Below are 19,298 nucleotides of genomic sequence, written 5' to 3' on the forward strand. Positions count from 1 at the left end.
TCTCACAGACCTGTAACTTCTTCTTTAAGAGGCTCCTCTGTCCTCCACTCGTTACCTGTATTAATGGCACCTGTTTGAACTTGTTATCAGTATAAAAGACACCTGTCCACAACCTCAAACAGTCACACTCCAAACTCCACTATGGCCAAGACCAAAGAGCTGTCAAAGGACACCAGAAACAAAATTGTAGACCTGCACCAGGCTGGGAAGACTGAATCTGCAATAGGTAAGCAGCTTGGTTTGAAGAAATCAACTGTGGGAGCAATTATTAGGAAATGGAAGACATACAAGACCACTGATAATCTCCCTCGATCTGGGGCTCCACGCAAGATCTCACCCCGTGGGGTCAAAATGATCACAAGAACGGTGAGCAAAAATCCCAGAACCGCACGGGGGGACCTAGTGAATGACCTGCAGAGAGCTGGGACCAAAGTAACAAAGCCTACCATCAGTAACACACTACGCCGCCAGGGACTCAAATCCTGCAGTGCCAGACGTGTCCCCCTGCTTAAGCCAGTACATATCCAGGCCCGTCTGAAGTTTGCTAGAGTGAATGTGGATGATCCAGAAGAGGATTGGGAGAATGTCATATGGTCAGATGAAACCAAAATAGAACTTTTTGGTAAAAACTCAACTCGTCGTGTTTGGAGGACAAAGAATGCTGAGTTGCATCCAAAGAACACCATACCTACTGTGAAGCATGGCGGTGGAAACATCATGCTTTGGGGCTGTTTTTCTGCAAAGGGACCAGGACGACTGATCCGTGTAAAGGAAAGAATGAATGGGGCCATGTATCGTGAGATTTTGAGTGAAAACCTCCTTCCATCAGCAAGGGCATTGAAGATGAAATGTGGCTGGGTCTTTCAGCATGACAATGATCCCAAACACACCGCCCGGGCAACGAAGGAGTGGCTTTGTAAGAAGCATTTCAAGGTCCTGGAGTGGCCTAGCCAGTCTCCAGATCTCAACCCCATAGAAAATCTTTGGAGGGAGTTGAAAGTCTGTGTTGCCCAGCGACAGCCCCAAAACATCACTGCTCTAGAGGAGATATGCATGGAGGAATGGGCCAAAATACCAGCAACAGTGTGTGAAAACCTTGTGAAGACTTACAGAAAACGTTTGACCTGTGTCATTGCCAACAAAGGGTATATAACAAAGTATTGAGAAAATTTTGTTATTGACCAAATACTTATTTTCCACCATAATTTGCAAATAAATTAATTAAAAATCCTACAATGTGATTTTCTGGATTTTTTTTTCTCATTTTGTCTGTCATAGTTGACGTGTACCTATGATGAAAATTACAGTCCTCTCTCATCTTTTTAAGTGGGAGAACTTGCACAATTGGTGGCTGACTAAATACTTTTTTCCCCACTGTACCTGTCCATACATCCCGCGATCAGACAATGATTAGTACTGCTTGGGATAGTGAAACTAGCAGAGAACACTGAGCAAGGGAACACAGGAAAGTGAGGGGATAAATACACAGGTGAACAGGTAGACACAGGTGACACCAATAGGATCATGATTATTCCAGACTGTGAGTGAGGAGGTGCCTAAGGTTGTCAGAGGATGACACCTAGTGGGTCGCTCCGGAACTGTGACCCCCTCCTGTAACACCTATATATATTTGTTCATATGAGCAGAATATTGTATATACATTTGTTTATATGGTTGTATAAAGGCTGAAGGTAAAAAATAGCCTATACTATATCTTGGCATATACAGTGGCTTGTGAAAGTATTCACTCCCCTTGGCATTTTTCCTATTTTGTTCCCTTAAACCTGGAATTAAATAGGATTTTGGGGGGGTTTGTATCATTTGATTTACACAACATGCCTACCACTTTAAAGATGCAAAATATTTTTTCTTGTGAAACAAACAAGAAATAAGACAAAAAAACTGAAAACTTGAGCGTGCATAACTATTCACCCCCCCCCCCCAAAGTCAATACTTTGTATAGCCACCTTTTGCAGCAATTACAGCTGCAAGTCTCTTGGGGTACAGTGAGGGAATTAAGTATTTGATCCCCTGCTAATTTTGTACGTTTGCCCACTGACAAAGACATGATCAGTCTATAATTTTATTGGTAGGTTTATTTGAACAGTGAGAGACAGAATAACAACAAAAAAATCCAGAAAAACGCATGTCAAAAATGTTATAAATTGATTTGCATTTTAATGAGGGAAATAAGTATTTGACCCCCTCTCAATCAGAAAGATTTCTGGCTCCCAGGTGTCTTTTATACAGGTAACGAGCTGAGATTAGGAGCACACTCTTAAAGGGAGTGCTCCTAATCTCCATTTGTTACCTGTATAAAAGACACCTGTACACAGACGCAATCAATCAATCAGATTCCAAACTCTCCACCATGGCCAAGACCAAAGAGCTCTCCAAGGATGTCAGGGACAAGATTGTAGACCTACACAAGGCTGGAATGGGCTACAAGACCATCGCCAAGCAGCTTGGTGAGAAGGTGACAACAGTTGGTGCGATTATTCGCAAATGGAAGAAACACAAAATAACTGTCAATCTCCCTCGGCCTGGGGCTCCATGCAAGATCTCACCTCGTGGAGTTCCAATGATCATGAGAACGGTGAGGAATCAGCCCAGAACTACACGGGAGGATCTTGTCAATGATCTCAAGGCAGCTGGGACCATAGTCACCAAGAAAACAATTGGTAACATACTACACCGTGAAGGACTGAAATCCTGCAGCGCCCGCAAGGTCCCCCTGCTCAAGAAAGCACATATACAGACCCGTCTGAAGTTTGCCAATGAACATCTGAATGATTCAGAGGAGAACTGGGTGAAAGTGTTGAGGTCAGATGAGACCAAAATCGAGCTCTTTGGCATCAACTCAACTCGCCGTGTTTGGAGGAGGAGGAATGCTGCCTATGACCCCAAGAACACCATCCCCACCGTCAAACATGGAGGTGGAAACATTATGCTTTGGGGGTGTTTTTCTGCTAAGGGGACAGCAAACCTTCACCGCATCAAAGGGACGATGGACGGGGCCATGTACCGTCAAATCTTGGGTGAGAACCTCCTTCCCTCAGCCAGGGCATTGAAAATGGGTGGTGGATGGGTATTCCAGCATGACAATGACCCAATACTCACGGCCACAAGGCAACAAAGGAGTGGCTCAAGAAGCAGCACATTAAGGTCCTGGAGTGGCCTAGCCAGTCTCCAGACCTTAATCCCATAGAACATTTGTGGAGGGAGCTGAAAGTTCGAGTTGCCAAACGTCAGCCTCGAAACCTTAATGACTTGGAGAAGATCTGCAAAGAGGAGTGGGACAAAATCCCTCCTGAGATGTGTGTAAACCTGGTGGCCAACTACAAGAAACATCTGACCTCTGTGATTGCCAACAAGGGTTTTGCCACCAAGTACTAAGTCATGTTTTGCAGAGGGGTCAAATACTAATTTCCCTCATTAAAATGCAAATCAATTTATAACATTTTTGACATGCGTTTTTCTGGATTTGTTTGTTGTTATTCTGTCTCTCACTGTTCAAATAAACCTACCATTACAATTATAGACTGATCATGTCTTTGTCAGTGGGCAAACATACAAAATCAGCAGGGGATAAAATACTTAATTCCCTCACTGTATGTCTCTATAAGCTTGGCACATCTAGCCACTGGTATTTTTGCCCATTCTTCAAGGCAAAACTGCTCCAGCTCCTTCAAGTTGGATGGGTTCTACTGTTGTACAGCAATCTTTAAGTACATACCACAAATTCTCAATTGGATTGAGGTCTTTGACTAGGCCATTCCAAGACATTTAAATGTTTCCCCTTAAACCACTCAAGTGTTGCTTTAGCAGTATGCTTAGGGCCATTGTCCTGCTGGATGGTGAACCTCCATCAAGTCTCAAATCTCTGGAAGACTGAAACAGGTTTCCCTCAAGAATTTCCCTGTATTTAGCGCCATCCATCATTCCTTCAATTCTGACCAGTTTCCAGTCCCTGCTGATGAAAAACATCCGCACAGCATGATGCTGCCACCACCACGCTTCACTGTGGGGATGGTGTTCTCAGGGTGATGAGAGGTGTTGGGTTTGTGCCAGACATAGCGTTTTCCTTGATGGCCAAAAAGCTCAATTTGAGTCTCATCTGACCAGAGTACATTCTTCCATATGTTTGGGGAGTCTCCCACATGCCTTTTGGCGAACACCATTTTTGTCCTTAAGCTATGGCTTTTTTCTGGCCACTCTTCCGTAAAGCCCAGCTCTGTGGAGTGTACGGCTTAAAGTGTTCCTATGGACAGATAGGCAGGTTTGTTGTGGTGCCATATTCTTTCCATTTTTTAATACTGGATTTAATGGTGCTCTGTGGGATGTTCAAAGTTTCGGATTTTTTTTTATAACCCAACCCTGATCTGTACTTCTCCAAAACTTTGTCCCTGACCTGTTTGGAGAGCTCCTTGGTCTTGGTGCCGCTTGCCTGGTGGTGCCCCTTGCTTAGTGGTGTTGCAGACTCTGGGGCCTTTCAGAACAGGTGTATATATACTGAGATCATGTGACAGATCATGTGACACTTAGTGCACACAGGTGGACTTTATTTAACTAATTATGTCACTTCTGAAGGTAATTGGTTCCACCAGATCTTATTTAGGGGCTTAATAGCAAAGGGGGTGAATACATATGCACGCACCACTTTTCCGTTATTAATTTTTTTGAATTTTTTCAAACCATACATTTTTTTCATTTCACTTCACCAATTTGAACTATTTTGTGTATGTCCATTACATGAAATCCAAATAAAAATCATTTAAATTACAGGTTGTAATGCAACAAAATAGGAAAAACGCCAAGGTGGATGAATACTTTTGCAAGGCACTGTAAGGCCATGCTCATATAAAATAAAGCGTCCTCCCTAATCTTGAATGGCACCGACCGGCACTGATGCTCATGCAGGGTAGGTGACAAGTAAAGCAAGCAGGTCAAGACAATCAGGACACAGTTCTAAAGTGGCTGTCACACTTGTGGAACTAGCGGAACTGCAAACCACAATTCCCTATGATATCCTTTAGAGCAAATCTCCCAGCAAATAACAAAGTATACTGCACTGCAGTAGGGTATTTCAGTTTTCATTCCATTTAAATTGGCTAAATCAATCACGCATTTACTTCAGTGAGCTAACTTGCATGCGCTAATCATTTCTCACCAGCTCAACTTTACTTTAAATTCAACATCTCTGTTCCCTGACTAAAACTTTGAAACTGCTGGTTACAGGCTCATATGGCGTATTTGTCTGTGCAGGAAGTTTTGGTAAAACATGGGCAGGCATGGAAAGGTATTTTGACTGCTCTGAAATAAGCTGTTCTAATTAGATACTACATTTATTTAATTGAACAAGTGCAGAGTTAAAGAGTGTAACACATGGATGTGGATGTCAGGGTTGCTGATCTTAACGAGCATAATTAGCTAAGTAGGCTGCCTCATAAAAACTGGTCTCCTTATTCATTATTTAACACTAATGGGGCCTGGTTAAACACAGAATTAACAAGTTGGCTAGTCATACAGTGAGGGAAAAAACGTATTTGATCCCCTGCTGATTTTGTATGTTTGCCCACTGACAAAGACATGATCAGTCTACAATTTTAATGGTATGTTTATTTGAACAGTGAGAGACAGAATAAAAACAAAAAAAACGCATGTCAAAAATGTTATAAATTGATTAGCATTTTAATGAGGGAAATAAGTATTTGACCCCTCTGCAAAACATGACTTAGTACTTGGTGGCAAAACCCTTGTTGGCAATCACAGAGGTCAGACGTTTCTTGTAGTTGGCCACCAGGTTTGCACACCTCAGGAGGGATTTTGTCCCACTCCTCTTTGCAGATCTTCTCCAAGTCATTAAGGTTTCGAGCCTGACGTTTGGCAACTCGAACCCTCAGCTCCCTCCACAGATTTTCTATGGGATTAAGGTCTGGAGACTGGCTAGGCTACTCCAGGACCTTAATGTGCTTCTTCTTGAGCCACTCCTTTGTTGCCTTGGCCGTGTGTTTTGGGTCATTGTCATGCTGGAATACCCATCCACGACCCATTTTCAATGCCCTGGCTGAGGGAAGGCGGTTCTCACCCAAGATTTGACGGTACATGGCGCCGTCCATCGTCCCTTTGATGCGGTGAAGTTGTCCTGTACCCTTAGCAGAAAAACACCCCCAAAGCATAATGTTTCCACCTCCATGTTTGACGGTGGGGATAGTGTTCTTGGGGTCATAGGCAGCATTCCTCCACCTCCAAACACGGCGAGTTGAGTTGATGCCAAAGAGCTCCATTTTGGTCTCATCTGACTACAACACTTTCACCCAGTTCTCCTCTGAATCATTCAGATGTTCATTGGCAAACTTCAGACGGCCCTGTATATGTGCTTTCTTGAGCAGGGGGACCTTGCGGGCGCTGCATGATTTCAGTCCTTCATGGCGTAGTGTGTTACCAATTGTTTTCTTGGTGACTATGGTCCCAGCTGCCTTGAGATCATTGACAAGATCCTCCCGTGTAGTTCTGGGCTGATTCCTCATCATTCTCATGATCATTGCAACTCCACGAGGTGAGATCTTGCATGGAGCCCCGGCCGAGGGAGATTGACAGTTATTTTGTGTTTCTTCCATTTGCGAATAATCGCACCAACTGTTGTCACCTTCTCACCAAGCTGCTTGGCGATGGTCTTGTAGCCCATTCCAGCCTTGTGTAGGTCTACAATCTTGTCCCTGACATCCTTGGAGAGCTCTTTGGTCTTGGCCATGGTGGAGAGTTTGGAATCTGATTGATTGATTGCATCTGGCTCCCAGGTGTCTTTTATACAGGTAACAAACTGAGATTAGGAGCACTCCCTGTAAGAGTGTGCTCCTAATCTCAGCTCGTTACCTGTATAAAAGACACCTGGGAGCCAGAAATCTTTCTGATTGAGAGGGGGTCAAATACTTATTTCCCTCATTAAAATGCAAATCAATTTATAACATTTTTGACATGCGTTTTTCTGGATTTTTTTGTTGTTATTCTGTCTCTCACTGTTCAAATAAATCTACCATTAAAATTATAGACTGATCATTTATTTGTCAGTGGGCAAACGTACAAAATCAGCAGGGGATCAAATACTTTTTTCCCTCACTGTACTTCTTGTGTACTCCTATCCCTGATTGGTTGCATCTTATTCAGCCAAAATTAAATGACTACCTCTTGAGTTGAGTTGTTGTAATAACAGGAAAACAAATAAACAGTCATCTTTATGAAAGGTGTCTACTGAATGTGTTTGAAGCATGAGTCCATGATAAAGTATCCCTACCACAGGTACCAGTCTAGCGTCAAACAGCTATGCATGTGCGTACAACTTCTGTACAACAGTTAGTGCCCTCAGCGATTCATTGCTCATTCTAAAGCTTGCCGTGTTCTAAAAGTGGGTCAGAAAGGGTCTGGCCTATAGGGATTTATATGTGAGATTTATGAAATAGAAACTAAGGATATGAGAAAACAGAAATGCTCTCTCTCTCTCTCTCTCTAATGTCATAATGCAGCTAATGAAGACTAGCTTCTCCAAGAACAGTGTTAAGAGTGCAATCTGTTATTACTCTTTTCCCTGTGGCCACAGGATGAAATGCATAAGTAATCAAGGTTTCAACTAGCCTAGGCAGCCGATAGTGGGCGCTAGATCTGCGCTATCATCTAGGATTGATGTGCCTAGCCAGTAATACACTCGTGCCCCCCATGGACCGACCCGTACATAAAGCATCCTCCATTCAGGCTGCAAAGGCATCATTTCCCTCCTTAACTGGAAAAACTGGAAAGATACAGTATGTGTACTGTCTTAATAAAACACAATTTCCCACCACTATTTTAGGATTTTCTGACAATTTAGGATGTTGAACACCACGTTTAGCCCACTATCGGCTGCCTAGGATAGGTTTCAACTAACAAATGCACACATGAAAAACGTACATTCCATCTAACCCAATCTGCGTGCAGTGCAGTGCACAAAAACATAAATAAAATGACAGATTACACCTGTAATATGAACATGACCAAGGATTTACCATAACCTTTGGGCAATCACACATGAATGTGATGCTCAAAACAATGATCCCCTCTACGGGTCAGTATTTGGCTTTGAAAATGTTTCTAAACGTTATGAAGCACTAAACACTGATTTTCATAACTCGTAATGGAGGTCCCTGATATATTATTTACCTAAACTGTGATATGATGAGATTTACTATTGATATTATGCTGATAACACCATGAGAGCCTGTAGTGATTCACGTTTATGAAGTGATTTTATTGGAATGATTTTAAAATGTTGACAGGGAGTAATATTTAATCTATGCTTCAGTAGCACCTTAAAACAGCTTAATAATGAAACTGTAATTAAAGGCATTGGAGCAGAAATTCTGAGCTCGAAAATATTTTCATCCTGGCAGTTCAGATGTGCCGTTCATTGTAAACAGAACATACTAATGAGTGCAATGGGAATCAATGGCTCCAGAAACTACCTTCAACTTCCTTCAAACTGCACACAGAGACATAAAAATGGTGTCCATGAATTCATCTGACTCTGGGTAAGGACACTGAACAGAAATATAAACGCAACATGTAAAGTGTTCGTCCCATGTTTCATGAGCTGAAATAAAACATCCCAGAAATGTTCCATACACACAAAAAGCGTATTTGTTTACATCCCTGTTAGTGAGCATTTATCCTTTGCCAAGACAATACATCCACCTGACAGATGTGGCATATCAAGAAGTTGATTAAACAGCATGATCATTTCACAGGTGCACATTGTGGTGGGGACAAGAAAAGGCCACTCTAAAATGTACAGCTTTGTCACACAACACAATGCCACAGATCTCAAGTTTTGACGGAGCGTGCAATTGGGATGCTGACTGCAGGAATGTCCACCAGAGCTGTTGCTAGAGAATTTAATGTCCAACCGGCCAACAACTGCAGACCACGTGTAAGCATGCCAGACCCAGGACCTCCACATTTGGCTTCTTCACCTGCGAGATCTTCTGAGACCAGCCACCCGGGCAGCTGATGAAACTGTGGGTTTGTGCAACCGAAAAATGTCTGCACAAACTGTCAGAAACCGTCTCAGGGAAGCTCAGCTGCGTACTCGTTGTCCTCACCAGGGTCTTGACCTGACTGTAGTTCGGTGTCATAACCCACTTCAGTGGGCAAATATTCACCTTCGATGGCCATTGGCACGCTGGAGAAGTGTGCTCTTCACGGATGAATCCCGGTTTCAACAGTACCGGGCAGATAGCACACAGCATGTATGGCGGCGTGTGGGCGAGCGGTTTGCTGATGTCAACTTTGTGAACAGAGTGCCCCATGGTGGCGGTTGGGTTATGGTATGGGCAGGCATAAGCTACGGACAACAAACACAATTGCATTCTATCAATGGAAATGTGTATTCACAGAGATACCATGGCGCGATCCTGAGGCCCATTGTCGTGCCATTCATTTGCCACCATCACCTCGTTACAGCATAATAATGCACAGCCCCATTTCGCAAGGATCTGTACACAATTCCTGGAAGCTGAAAATGTCCCAGTTCTCCCATGGCCTGCATACTCACCAGACATATCACCCATTGAGCATGTTTGGGATGCTCTGGATCGACGTGTATGACAGCTTGTTCCAGTTCCCGCCAATATCCAGCAACTTGGCACAGCCATTGAAGAGGAGTGGGACAACATTCCACAGGCCACAATCAACAGCCTGATCAACTCTATGCGAAGGAGATGTGTCGCGCTGCATCCGGCAAATGGTGGTCACACCAGATACTAACTGGTTTTCTGATCCACTCCCCTGCCTTTTTCTTAAGGTATCTGTGACCATCAGATGCATATCTGTATTCCAAGTCATGTGAATTCCATAGATTAGGGCCTAATATATTTATTTCAATTGACTGATTTCCTATTTATTTCAATAGACTGATTTCCTTATATGAACTGTAACTCAGTAAAATCGTGGAAATTGTTGCGTTTATATTTTTGTTCGGTGTAAAAAAAAAATTGCACTATCCCTTTAAACATTGATCAGCTTTGTGCATTGTTCAAAAGAACACTATAGTTTAGGGGGAATGTATCCCATTGATTACTGCTACTTGGTCACACATACAAAAACACAAAACTTGTAATGGTCCCACAACATTAAACTGTGTTTTCCGCACACCCAACCACCAACCCCCACTCACCCTATACCCCACCCCTTCTCCCCCACTCACCATAGTCAGCATCATAGAAGATGATGAACTTCTGCCAGCGCAGCTCAGTGACCAGGGTCAGCATGACGTCGTTGAGGCGTACGGGCGGGCGGGTGGCCAGGGTGTAGCTCTCCCCGTCAGGGCTTGGGTTGAGGTGGCAGGCGGTGCGAGGCGTGCCCTGGCCGTTTCTCTGGATAAACAGGTGGGGTATGTGCATGGCGTCGGTCAAGGACTGGAGGGCGTTGGCGGATGCACAGCCTGTAGACGTTACCAGAGCCAGAATGCCCTGGTTCATCAGCTCACAGGCTAAAGAGGGACAAGGATGAGAGAGGGACATGATGAGAAAACTTCAGACAATCCAATAAGACAGCAGAGAGCACGTGGAATCGGTACTAGTCAAATGAAAGTAGTGCGTTCTGTTTGTAGAAATAACAAAGATAGAGATAATAAAGATAGATAACACAATGAAGATCAAACTGCTGGAGAAATGTGGAAGGGACTTATTGCTTCAGAAAGTATGTGAGGTGGAGGGGCAGAAGTTAAAGGGCAGGTCAGAGCAGGGCACAGCAGTGCAGGACATGGGTAGTGTAGGATACAGTAGGGAAAGGCAGGACATGGGCAGGGCAGAGAATAGTAGAGCAGGCCAGGGTATTGGCAGGGAACGAACTGAGAGCACATACAGCCATGGGCATTGGGACAACAACAGGAAGAGGATGGGTGAAAGGGCAGGTAGGGCCTGTAGAAAAGTAAACAAAACATCCCTTTAATATCACCAAAAAAATCACAAGTACTACAACAAGTTATGTAATAAATCCCTCTTTCCCTTTTGCACCCCCTCACCCCTCCCCACCCCCACCATCACCACCACCACAGAAACATGTCATCTCTGAAATCTGTGTCACCCAGATTAACATTCAAATCCATTTTTGTAATACTTGTAGTTTCTGACATAGTTGGTCCAGCCATCACTTCCTCCTGCTGTTTGTTTATGTGTGTGTGCTTTGGAGAAAATCTCAGTTAGATCCTTTAAAAAAAGTTGGGACGAATTACTGTTGGGACGAATTACTGAAAGTACAGTAAAATATTTATACAGTCTTAACATCTATAGCTCCACATCTACCCTGATAAGCTGTCCATTATAAGTAGTAGTAAATATTTTATGAATGTTGCACATTTGTCACTGAGCAGCTGGTTATGAAGTGTTATGAAGTATTGTGCTAGTTGTATGGGTTGTAAGTGAGCTTGGAGGCATTAAAACCTATAAATGTACATTTACCAGTGCTCAAAAACGTATGCCTGCCAAGTACACAAGTGGATGTCTTTGTTCAAAGATAAAGTAAAATTCACATTCGTAAATTGAAGACGTTTGGTTAGAGTGTACGATCTGTAAATCTTCCAAACTTTACTGAATCTCACACTCTCACCTACACACATAAACTCATAGGAAACACCTACAGTATAACCCAACAAAAGTCAGAAGTCTAATTAATAGGGGACTCTGATTCAGTCTTAATTAGGCAGGAAACCTTCAGACAACCAGGCCTTGGGTTAATGAATACTTGCATCAATGAGTATAGTCAGTGCACCTGATCATTTCATGCGTAAAGGTACTGCTCTCTGCCCTATCAAATTTATAAATAACTGTCTGGTCAACTAAACAGGTCCTCTCCCTTGCAGGCAGATTTTACACTGAATTTCAGTCTAGTACCAACAGAAAATATACTGTGCAATCTAAAACTTCTGCAGCAAATTCCAGACCAGAGAAATTAGGAGCTTTATCTATGGCTGACGGTAGAGCCATATCTGTGTAGAGTTAAAATCTATACATACCATATATAATCCTCTACCACTAATCTTACTTGAACATGAAAAACATGATCACCGCATTTGGAATTCAAGTCAACATTTCTCATATAGTCGACAGGCCTCTTTTATCCTTTATCTGAGCACAAACAAAGTGCTAATGGCATGCAACAGTAATTAAATGTGAGCCCACTGTTTGTTAAAAATCACCCAATTAAGTGTAATCTCTTTGAAATGCTTAGAGAGACTCGCAGCTCATAATGACGTGAAATCCAAAACAAAACCATTACAATGCACAAAGACCAGCCACTTTGAACAATACCGAAGGTTAAACAATGACGAATGAGTATAGAGCACGGAGTGTGGTTACACATTACAAAAGGGAGAAAGAAACTATAGCTGGACAAAAAATACAGCAGAAATCAGGAAGATCAGCTATCGAAATGTTGCTCTGATCCGCCAAGCAGCACACAAGGATGGGGGGGGGGGGGTGGATGGAGTCATACTGGGACGCTGGCGTGGAGGGACTATTAATGTGACAAATGTGACATTTATCTGCCGACTCCCAGCACAGGACTACATTAAGCCATTGTAAATCAGGAGCACTGGGGCAACTAAAGAGCGTGATGAGGGGTTGAAAATAGAGAAGGGAGAGAGAGAGAGTGAGGAGAGAGAGAGAGAGACAATCGGGGAGATATAAATGGAAATTCAAGAAATGACAGGACCAAAAACAGCAGGAGTGTGAGAGAAGAAAATGAGAGAAACTGAGATATTGACGAGAGAGGGAGAGATGGACTTGACTACCAAACAAGCTACTTGGAGGCGTTTAGGCGATTGAGGGACCTATTTTCCCTAAGTCACCTTCACATTCGAATGAATCACCCATGACCTGAACCCTCAGCAGCTCAAAGTCCCTTTGTACTCCCCACTGGCTTGGCAATCACAAATTCAGTTGGACAGTTTAGTAGAGGAACTCAGTGGATGAAATTACAGCACCGAAAGTATAAAACAGCAAATGAACCCATTTAAGTGAATGGCTTTTCTACATTAATTGCGATTAATTATTAGAATATAAAATAAAATAAATTTATATTTGTCACATGCTTCGTAAACAACAGGTGTAGACTAACAGTGAAATGCTTACTTACGGGCCCTTCAAAACAATGCAGAGAGAAAAATTGAGAAATAATATACAAATAATAACACAAGGAATAAAGTAACGATAACTTGGCTATATACACGGGGTACCAGTATTGAGTCGATGTGCAGGGGTACGAGGTAATTGAGGTAGATACAGTGCCTTCAGAAAGTATTCACACCCCTTGACTTTTTCCACATTGTCACGACTTCTGCCGAGGCTGCCTCCCCTCCTTGTTCGGGCAGGTTTCGGCGTTCGGCGTCACCGGCTTACTAGCTACTGCCGATCCATTTATCATCACTCCATTTGTCTTGTCTTCAATCCTTATTCCCTCATTAGTCATTGTATAAGTGTTCCCTCTGCTTCCTTGTCTGTGTGGGTGATTGTTTATTGTGGAGGTTAGTGAAGCTCGGTGGAGCTCGTGTATTTTGTATCGACGGGAGTATTTTCCCGTGTGCCTTGTATATTCCAGTGCGCCTGTTTTGTGCCCTGGAGTGTGTTTGACGCATTTCTGCGTAAACCTGTATTTCAACCACAAAGACCAGGGAGGTTTTCTGATGCCTCGAATAGAAGGGCACCTATTGAGCAGCTGTAGACAAGAGTCACTTTACTCCTACCTACATGTACAAATTACCTCGACTAACCTGTACCGCCGCACATTGACACATGTTGCACCAGTACCCCCTGTATATAGTCTCGCTATTGTTATTTTACTGTGTTATTTATTTATCTATTTTTTACTTTAGTTTATTTAGTACATATTTTCTTAACTCTTCTTGAACTGCATTTATGGTTAAGGGCTTGTAATTAAGCATTTCACGGTAAGATCTACACCTGTTGTATTCGGCGCATGTGACAAATAACATTTGATTTGATTTGATTTTAATGGCTGGGATAGGAGAAAACTGAGTATGGATCAACAACATTTTAGTTACTCCACAATACCAACCTAAATGACAGAGTGAAAAGAAGGAAGCCTGTACAGAATACAAATATGCATCCTGTTTGCAATAAGGCACTAAAGTAAAACTGCAAAAAAATTGGCTAAGAAATTAACTTTGTGTCCTGAATATAAAGCATTATGTTTGGTGCAAATCCAACACAACAAATCACCGAGTACCACTCTTCATATTTTCAAGCAAGGTGGTGGCTGCATCATGTTATGGGTATGCTTGTCATCGGCAAGGACTAGGGAGTTTTTTAGGATAAAAAAAAATTGAATAGAGCTAAGCACAGGCAAAATCCTAGAGGAAAACTTGGTTCAGTCTGCGTTCCAACAGATACTGGGAGACTAATTCACCTTTCAGCAGGACAAGAGTTGCTTGGCAAGACAACATTGCATGTTCCTGAGTGGCCTAGTTACAGTTTTGACTTAAATCGGCTTGAAAATCTATGGCAAGACTTGAAAATGGCTGTCTAGCAATGACCAACAATCAACTTGACAGTGCTTGAAAACGTTTTTTAAAAGAATAACGTGCAAATATTGTACAATCCAGGTGTGTAAAGCTCTTAGAGACTTACCCAGAAAGACTCACAGCTGTTATCGATGCCAAAAGGTGCTTCTACAAAGTATTGACTCAGGGGTGTGAATACTTATGTAAATGAGATTTCTGTATTTCATTTTCAATTCATTTGAAAAAAAATCTAAAACATGTTTTCACTTTGTCAAATAAAATAAAATCAATTTTTATTTGTCACATGCGCCGAATACAACAGGTGTAGGTTGACCGTACCATGAAACGCTTACTCACAAACCCTTAACCAACAATGCAGTTAAGAAAATAGAGTTAAGAAAATATAAGTACAAAAATCAATAAGTAACACACTAAAATAACAATACCGAGGCTATATACAGGGGGTACCGGTACCGAGTCAATGTGTGAGGGTATGGGTTAGTCGAGGTAATTTGTACATGTAGGTAGGTGTAAAGTGAGTAGTGTAAAAACAAATGCAAACAGTCCGGGTGGCCATTTGATTAATTGTTCAGCATGGCTTGGGGAAAGAAACTGTTAAGGAGCCTTTTGGACCTACACTGGTACCGCTTGCCGTGCGGTAGCAGAGAGAACAGTCTATGACTTGGGTGACTGGAGTCTTTGACAATATTTTGGGCCTTCCTCTAACACCGCCTAGTATATAGGTCCTGGATGGCAGGAAGCTTGGCCCCAGTGATGTACTGGGCAGTACGCATTACCTTCTGTAGCGCCTTACGGTCGGATGCCGAGCAGTTGCCATACCAGGCGCTGATGCAACTGGTCAGGATGCTCTCGATGGTGCAGCTGTATAACTTTTTGAGGATCTGGGGACCCATGCCAAATCTTTTCAGTCTCCTGATGCGGAAGAGGTGTTGTCGTGCCCTCTTCACGACTGTCTTGGTGTGTTTCGACCATGATAGTTTGTTGTTGATATGGACACCAAGGAACTTGAAACTCTCGACCCGCTCCACTACAGCCGTGTCGGTGATAATGGGGGCCTGTTCAGCCCTCCTTTTCCTGTAGTCCACAATCATCTCCTTTGTCTTGATCACGTTGAGAGTGAGGTTGTTGTCCTGGCAAGCGGACCGCCACCGGACCCCGGCTCCCAGGTATCGTCTCGGGCAGAATGAATGGCTGTCCACCCGAGATCTGCCCCTCTGGGGGGAGTCCCGCAAACTGTCCCCAGTTTCCCCATCTCCAAGATCATTAGCCCCTCTGCTGCTCGTCTTCTGTTGCCCCGTCCCCTCCGTATACATCCCACTTTTCATGTGTCTAGGATCAAACCCATGTCTCACAGCCCTTTGTCTCCTGTTAATGTACACTTGATATCATTTGATTGGTCAATGGTGGTTGGTTTTAGGTTGAACGGTTACACCTTCAGAGGATATATATGGAATTAAATGTCTTTGTTATCTCTCTATTCCTGTTTCCAGTCCATGGAGGAAAGTTGTATGATAAATTCTAATTTCCTAGGCCTCTGGCCTATTAAGCAACTCTTTGTTCACACTTTGTCTTCTAACTTAACCTTAGGATCTATATGCCTAGAAGTATGCTTTGTAACGCTTGTTAATGCTTTGTAACTTAAGCTTTATACCTTGTATGTGAAGCAATTCATTGTACAATGTTAATTAAATATCTGCCTTTAATATAGACAATTATCAGAACAATGGTTGCTTGTATATTTTAATTATCTTTATGGAGTCAGATAAACATAATGTTCTGTATACTCCTTAACAAAACATCAGGAAATGGAACCACATAGGGACAGAGCCATATGTCTACACTACTATACCCCTCCTATCTCCCCTTATGGAAAAACCTCATGAATTTCACGTGATCACATGTGAATTGTTCCAAAAACACATTTTAATGTGATCACATGTGAAGTTAATGTGATAACATGAAACTACACGTGAAAACGTGATCACATGTGAAGTGTTCCAAAAACACATACTTTCACATGATTTCACGTGAAATTTCACATGAAATCATGTGATTTTCCACATGTGAAATCATGTGGTTTTTCTGTAAGGGTCAGTGTAAAAAGAAGATGCTGTGTTCATTTTCTCCTGGAATATACGCTACACTAATATTTCAGTCCCATTACAGACAAGCCTCTCTCTAACAGGCAGAGTTTGACTCCTAAATGTTCTCACTAGAGTGGACGACCCTGTCATTCATATGCCGCGTGTATCTGACACTTCATGTCCATTCAACTGCAGGCCTTATTCCGGAACTCAGTTGGGGTTTCAACTTTCTGTTTAGAGTTAGAATAGTAGAATACACAATATGCAATTTTGAAATTTGGTTGTGCATCAGCAGTTTTTCTCTTCTTATGTCAGTCACTGACAGTCACTCAATTAGCCCATGTCAGCTAACATTGTTTAGATTGTAAGTTAGTCTTGTGGCCAGCTATCTAAACATGTAGTAATCATGGTCGAATTGCCGACCGGGTTCCCCCATTGATTTTGCTAGTCACTCTCAGTCAGGTTTCATATTAAAAACTGCAAACATTTCTCTCCACCCTATAGCAAAATTTGTAGAATGGCAGGAAATTAATGTCTCTCTCGGCCCCTTTGCAAAATGTGCAGAATTCCAGGAAATTAACTCTGAAACTTCAAATTTTGCTTATGGCCTCCAAAAGGCTAGGGCTGACTGCATGTGTGGGTATGGGATGTGGGGATGCAGACCCGCGAGCCACTGCGGCCCCCCATGATGAGTTTCAGATTTTTTGTGGCCACCACCCCACCCTCATCAAATTTGCCCATCCCTGTTTTAGGTACTATGGCAAGAGGTTTTCAGCATGGGTAGAAAACCTGGAAAAATGTAACCTCTTGTAGATTTGGATTTTGCATCGAAAGCAACAATGCATTTGTGTGTGGGGGTGAATTTCAAACGCACCTAATAAACACAGTGCAAGTCATTAGGCACACACGAATACTGCCACATCGCTGCATCACATTGTATTGACATTCAAATGAGCCCAAATCTGGAGTTTATAAACGGAAATCTTTTATGTTCCTAAAGCTCTTAATTTAAAACATTAAAAAGGCATCAATCTGGTAAATTAAAGGCTGTTTAATTAACAACAAAAATAATTTTGATGCAGACGTTTACCTGCAGATGTTACTGACACATCAAAGAACTTCTGGATGCACAGATTGTCAAATTATTATACACCCATGCGGTCACAGGGAACATTATATACAATTTATGCAGAGCAATCCATTGCAATGAATGAGGTTATCATGCATGTGTACAGTCGTTATTGTAACAGAGCTGAACAGATCTAATGCGCCACACCACTGCTGTGGTGAAATTATATAAATTGGGTCTGTCGTAAGAATTTAACACTGCAAATGAGTAGATCTCATTTAGTGTCTTTCTCTGTGAACTCAATACAGAGGATTCAAAGGGGAAGCCATCGCTAAGATAACCAGTGACTGCAGTAGTGTTAACACCATGCATTTTGTAACACTAGTACACTAGCTGTAAAACAGGCAGAATGTAGATAGAGATCATTATTGGTATATATTGTGACATGACCAATGAGACAGATTAACAGATTACAAGACCAGCCACACGGATTCTACATTTGCCCATGATCCTAACAGTAAACAGAAACCAATGTGATTTTCAAATATCTTCTGATGCATTGGTTATTCTATGGAAGGGTACACATAACCAATTACAATTAGACAATACACATTCTATATTTCCATAGATTTCCACCAGTATACTTCAGTAGGTATTGAATCCAAATCTTCTCTGATCATTCACTCCTTTTGACCGTGGTTTATCTGTGAAATACGAAATTCTGGTTATTATAGTGTCTGTAACACCATATGTATTAAAGGCTTGTTATCAAACACACCAAAATCTGAAGATACCACCCTGCCTGTGGTTAAGATAAACATCTTAAAATAAAATTAATCAGAAGAAAAACAGAGAGAACCCATCTCTGCATTCTGATTCAATGTGTCCTATCAATCACAAACTGTTGCCACCCACACACTCACACCAAACCATCAGTTTGTGCAGACTGACAATCATTAATCCGGTCAATCTATTAAAAGAGGATTCGTCACTCGCTAATATTCACACTAATTCCTCTGGGCCGTTGTGAGCTTGACAAATTGCAGTAGCATTGTTAAAGTAGCCAAACATAGCACACCATTGCACAACCACATGTCTGACAATGGCCTCTCAAACTGCATGAGAACCAGCCATCAGGATTCTAGGTAGGTATAGTACATTAGTTACTATGCTACCACACCCTGCTTTAGAACAGACAGATTGTAGAGGAACTGTAAGAAAGCTGTCCCTCCCTCAAGGACAGATTTTAATTCCCACTTATCAATCATGGTTGAGAGGTTCTGAGTGGGTTGGGCTGGAGCTGGGCTCCACATCTTGCCCGTTTGGGTCAAATGCTGACAGGCGCGGCTCAGTGAATCACTCTCCATCTGCTAATGTGACTGTCAGACACATCCCCCTCCAACTTATCACCGTCTCTACTCCACGCCCTGCTACTGGACTATCCCTTACAAAAATGTACCATGGTACTACTATGGTACTTTCACTTATACCATGTTATAGTCTGAATCATGGAAATGTACCATGGTTTTAGCCTTGAAGTATGATGGTATTACCATGGTACTGCCATTGTACCTAA

General features: G+C 42.3%; 1 protein-coding gene across 1 annotated transcript in view; it reads right to left on the reverse strand.

Annotated features, from left to right (window-relative positions):
- The window catches only part of LOC311110747 (glutamate receptor ionotropic, delta-1-like), a gene marked incomplete at both ends in the record, with an annotated part of 388,675 nt that overhangs the window by 158,969 nt on the left and 210,408 nt on the right, over positions 1-19,298 (reverse strand). The window contains one exon of the mRNA XM_084153305.1: positions 10,235-10,519. Coding sequence (XP_084009431.1) covers positions 10,235-10,519 — 285 coding nt within the window. The remainder of the gene's footprint in view (positions 1-10,234; positions 10,520-19,298) is intronic.

This window comes from Coregonus lavaretus (genome assembly GCF_964263955.1).
Source record: "Coregonus lavaretus genome assembly, chromosome: 36".
Lineage (NCBI taxonomy): Eukaryota > Metazoa > Chordata > Actinopteri > Salmoniformes > Salmonidae > Coregonus > Coregonus lavaretus.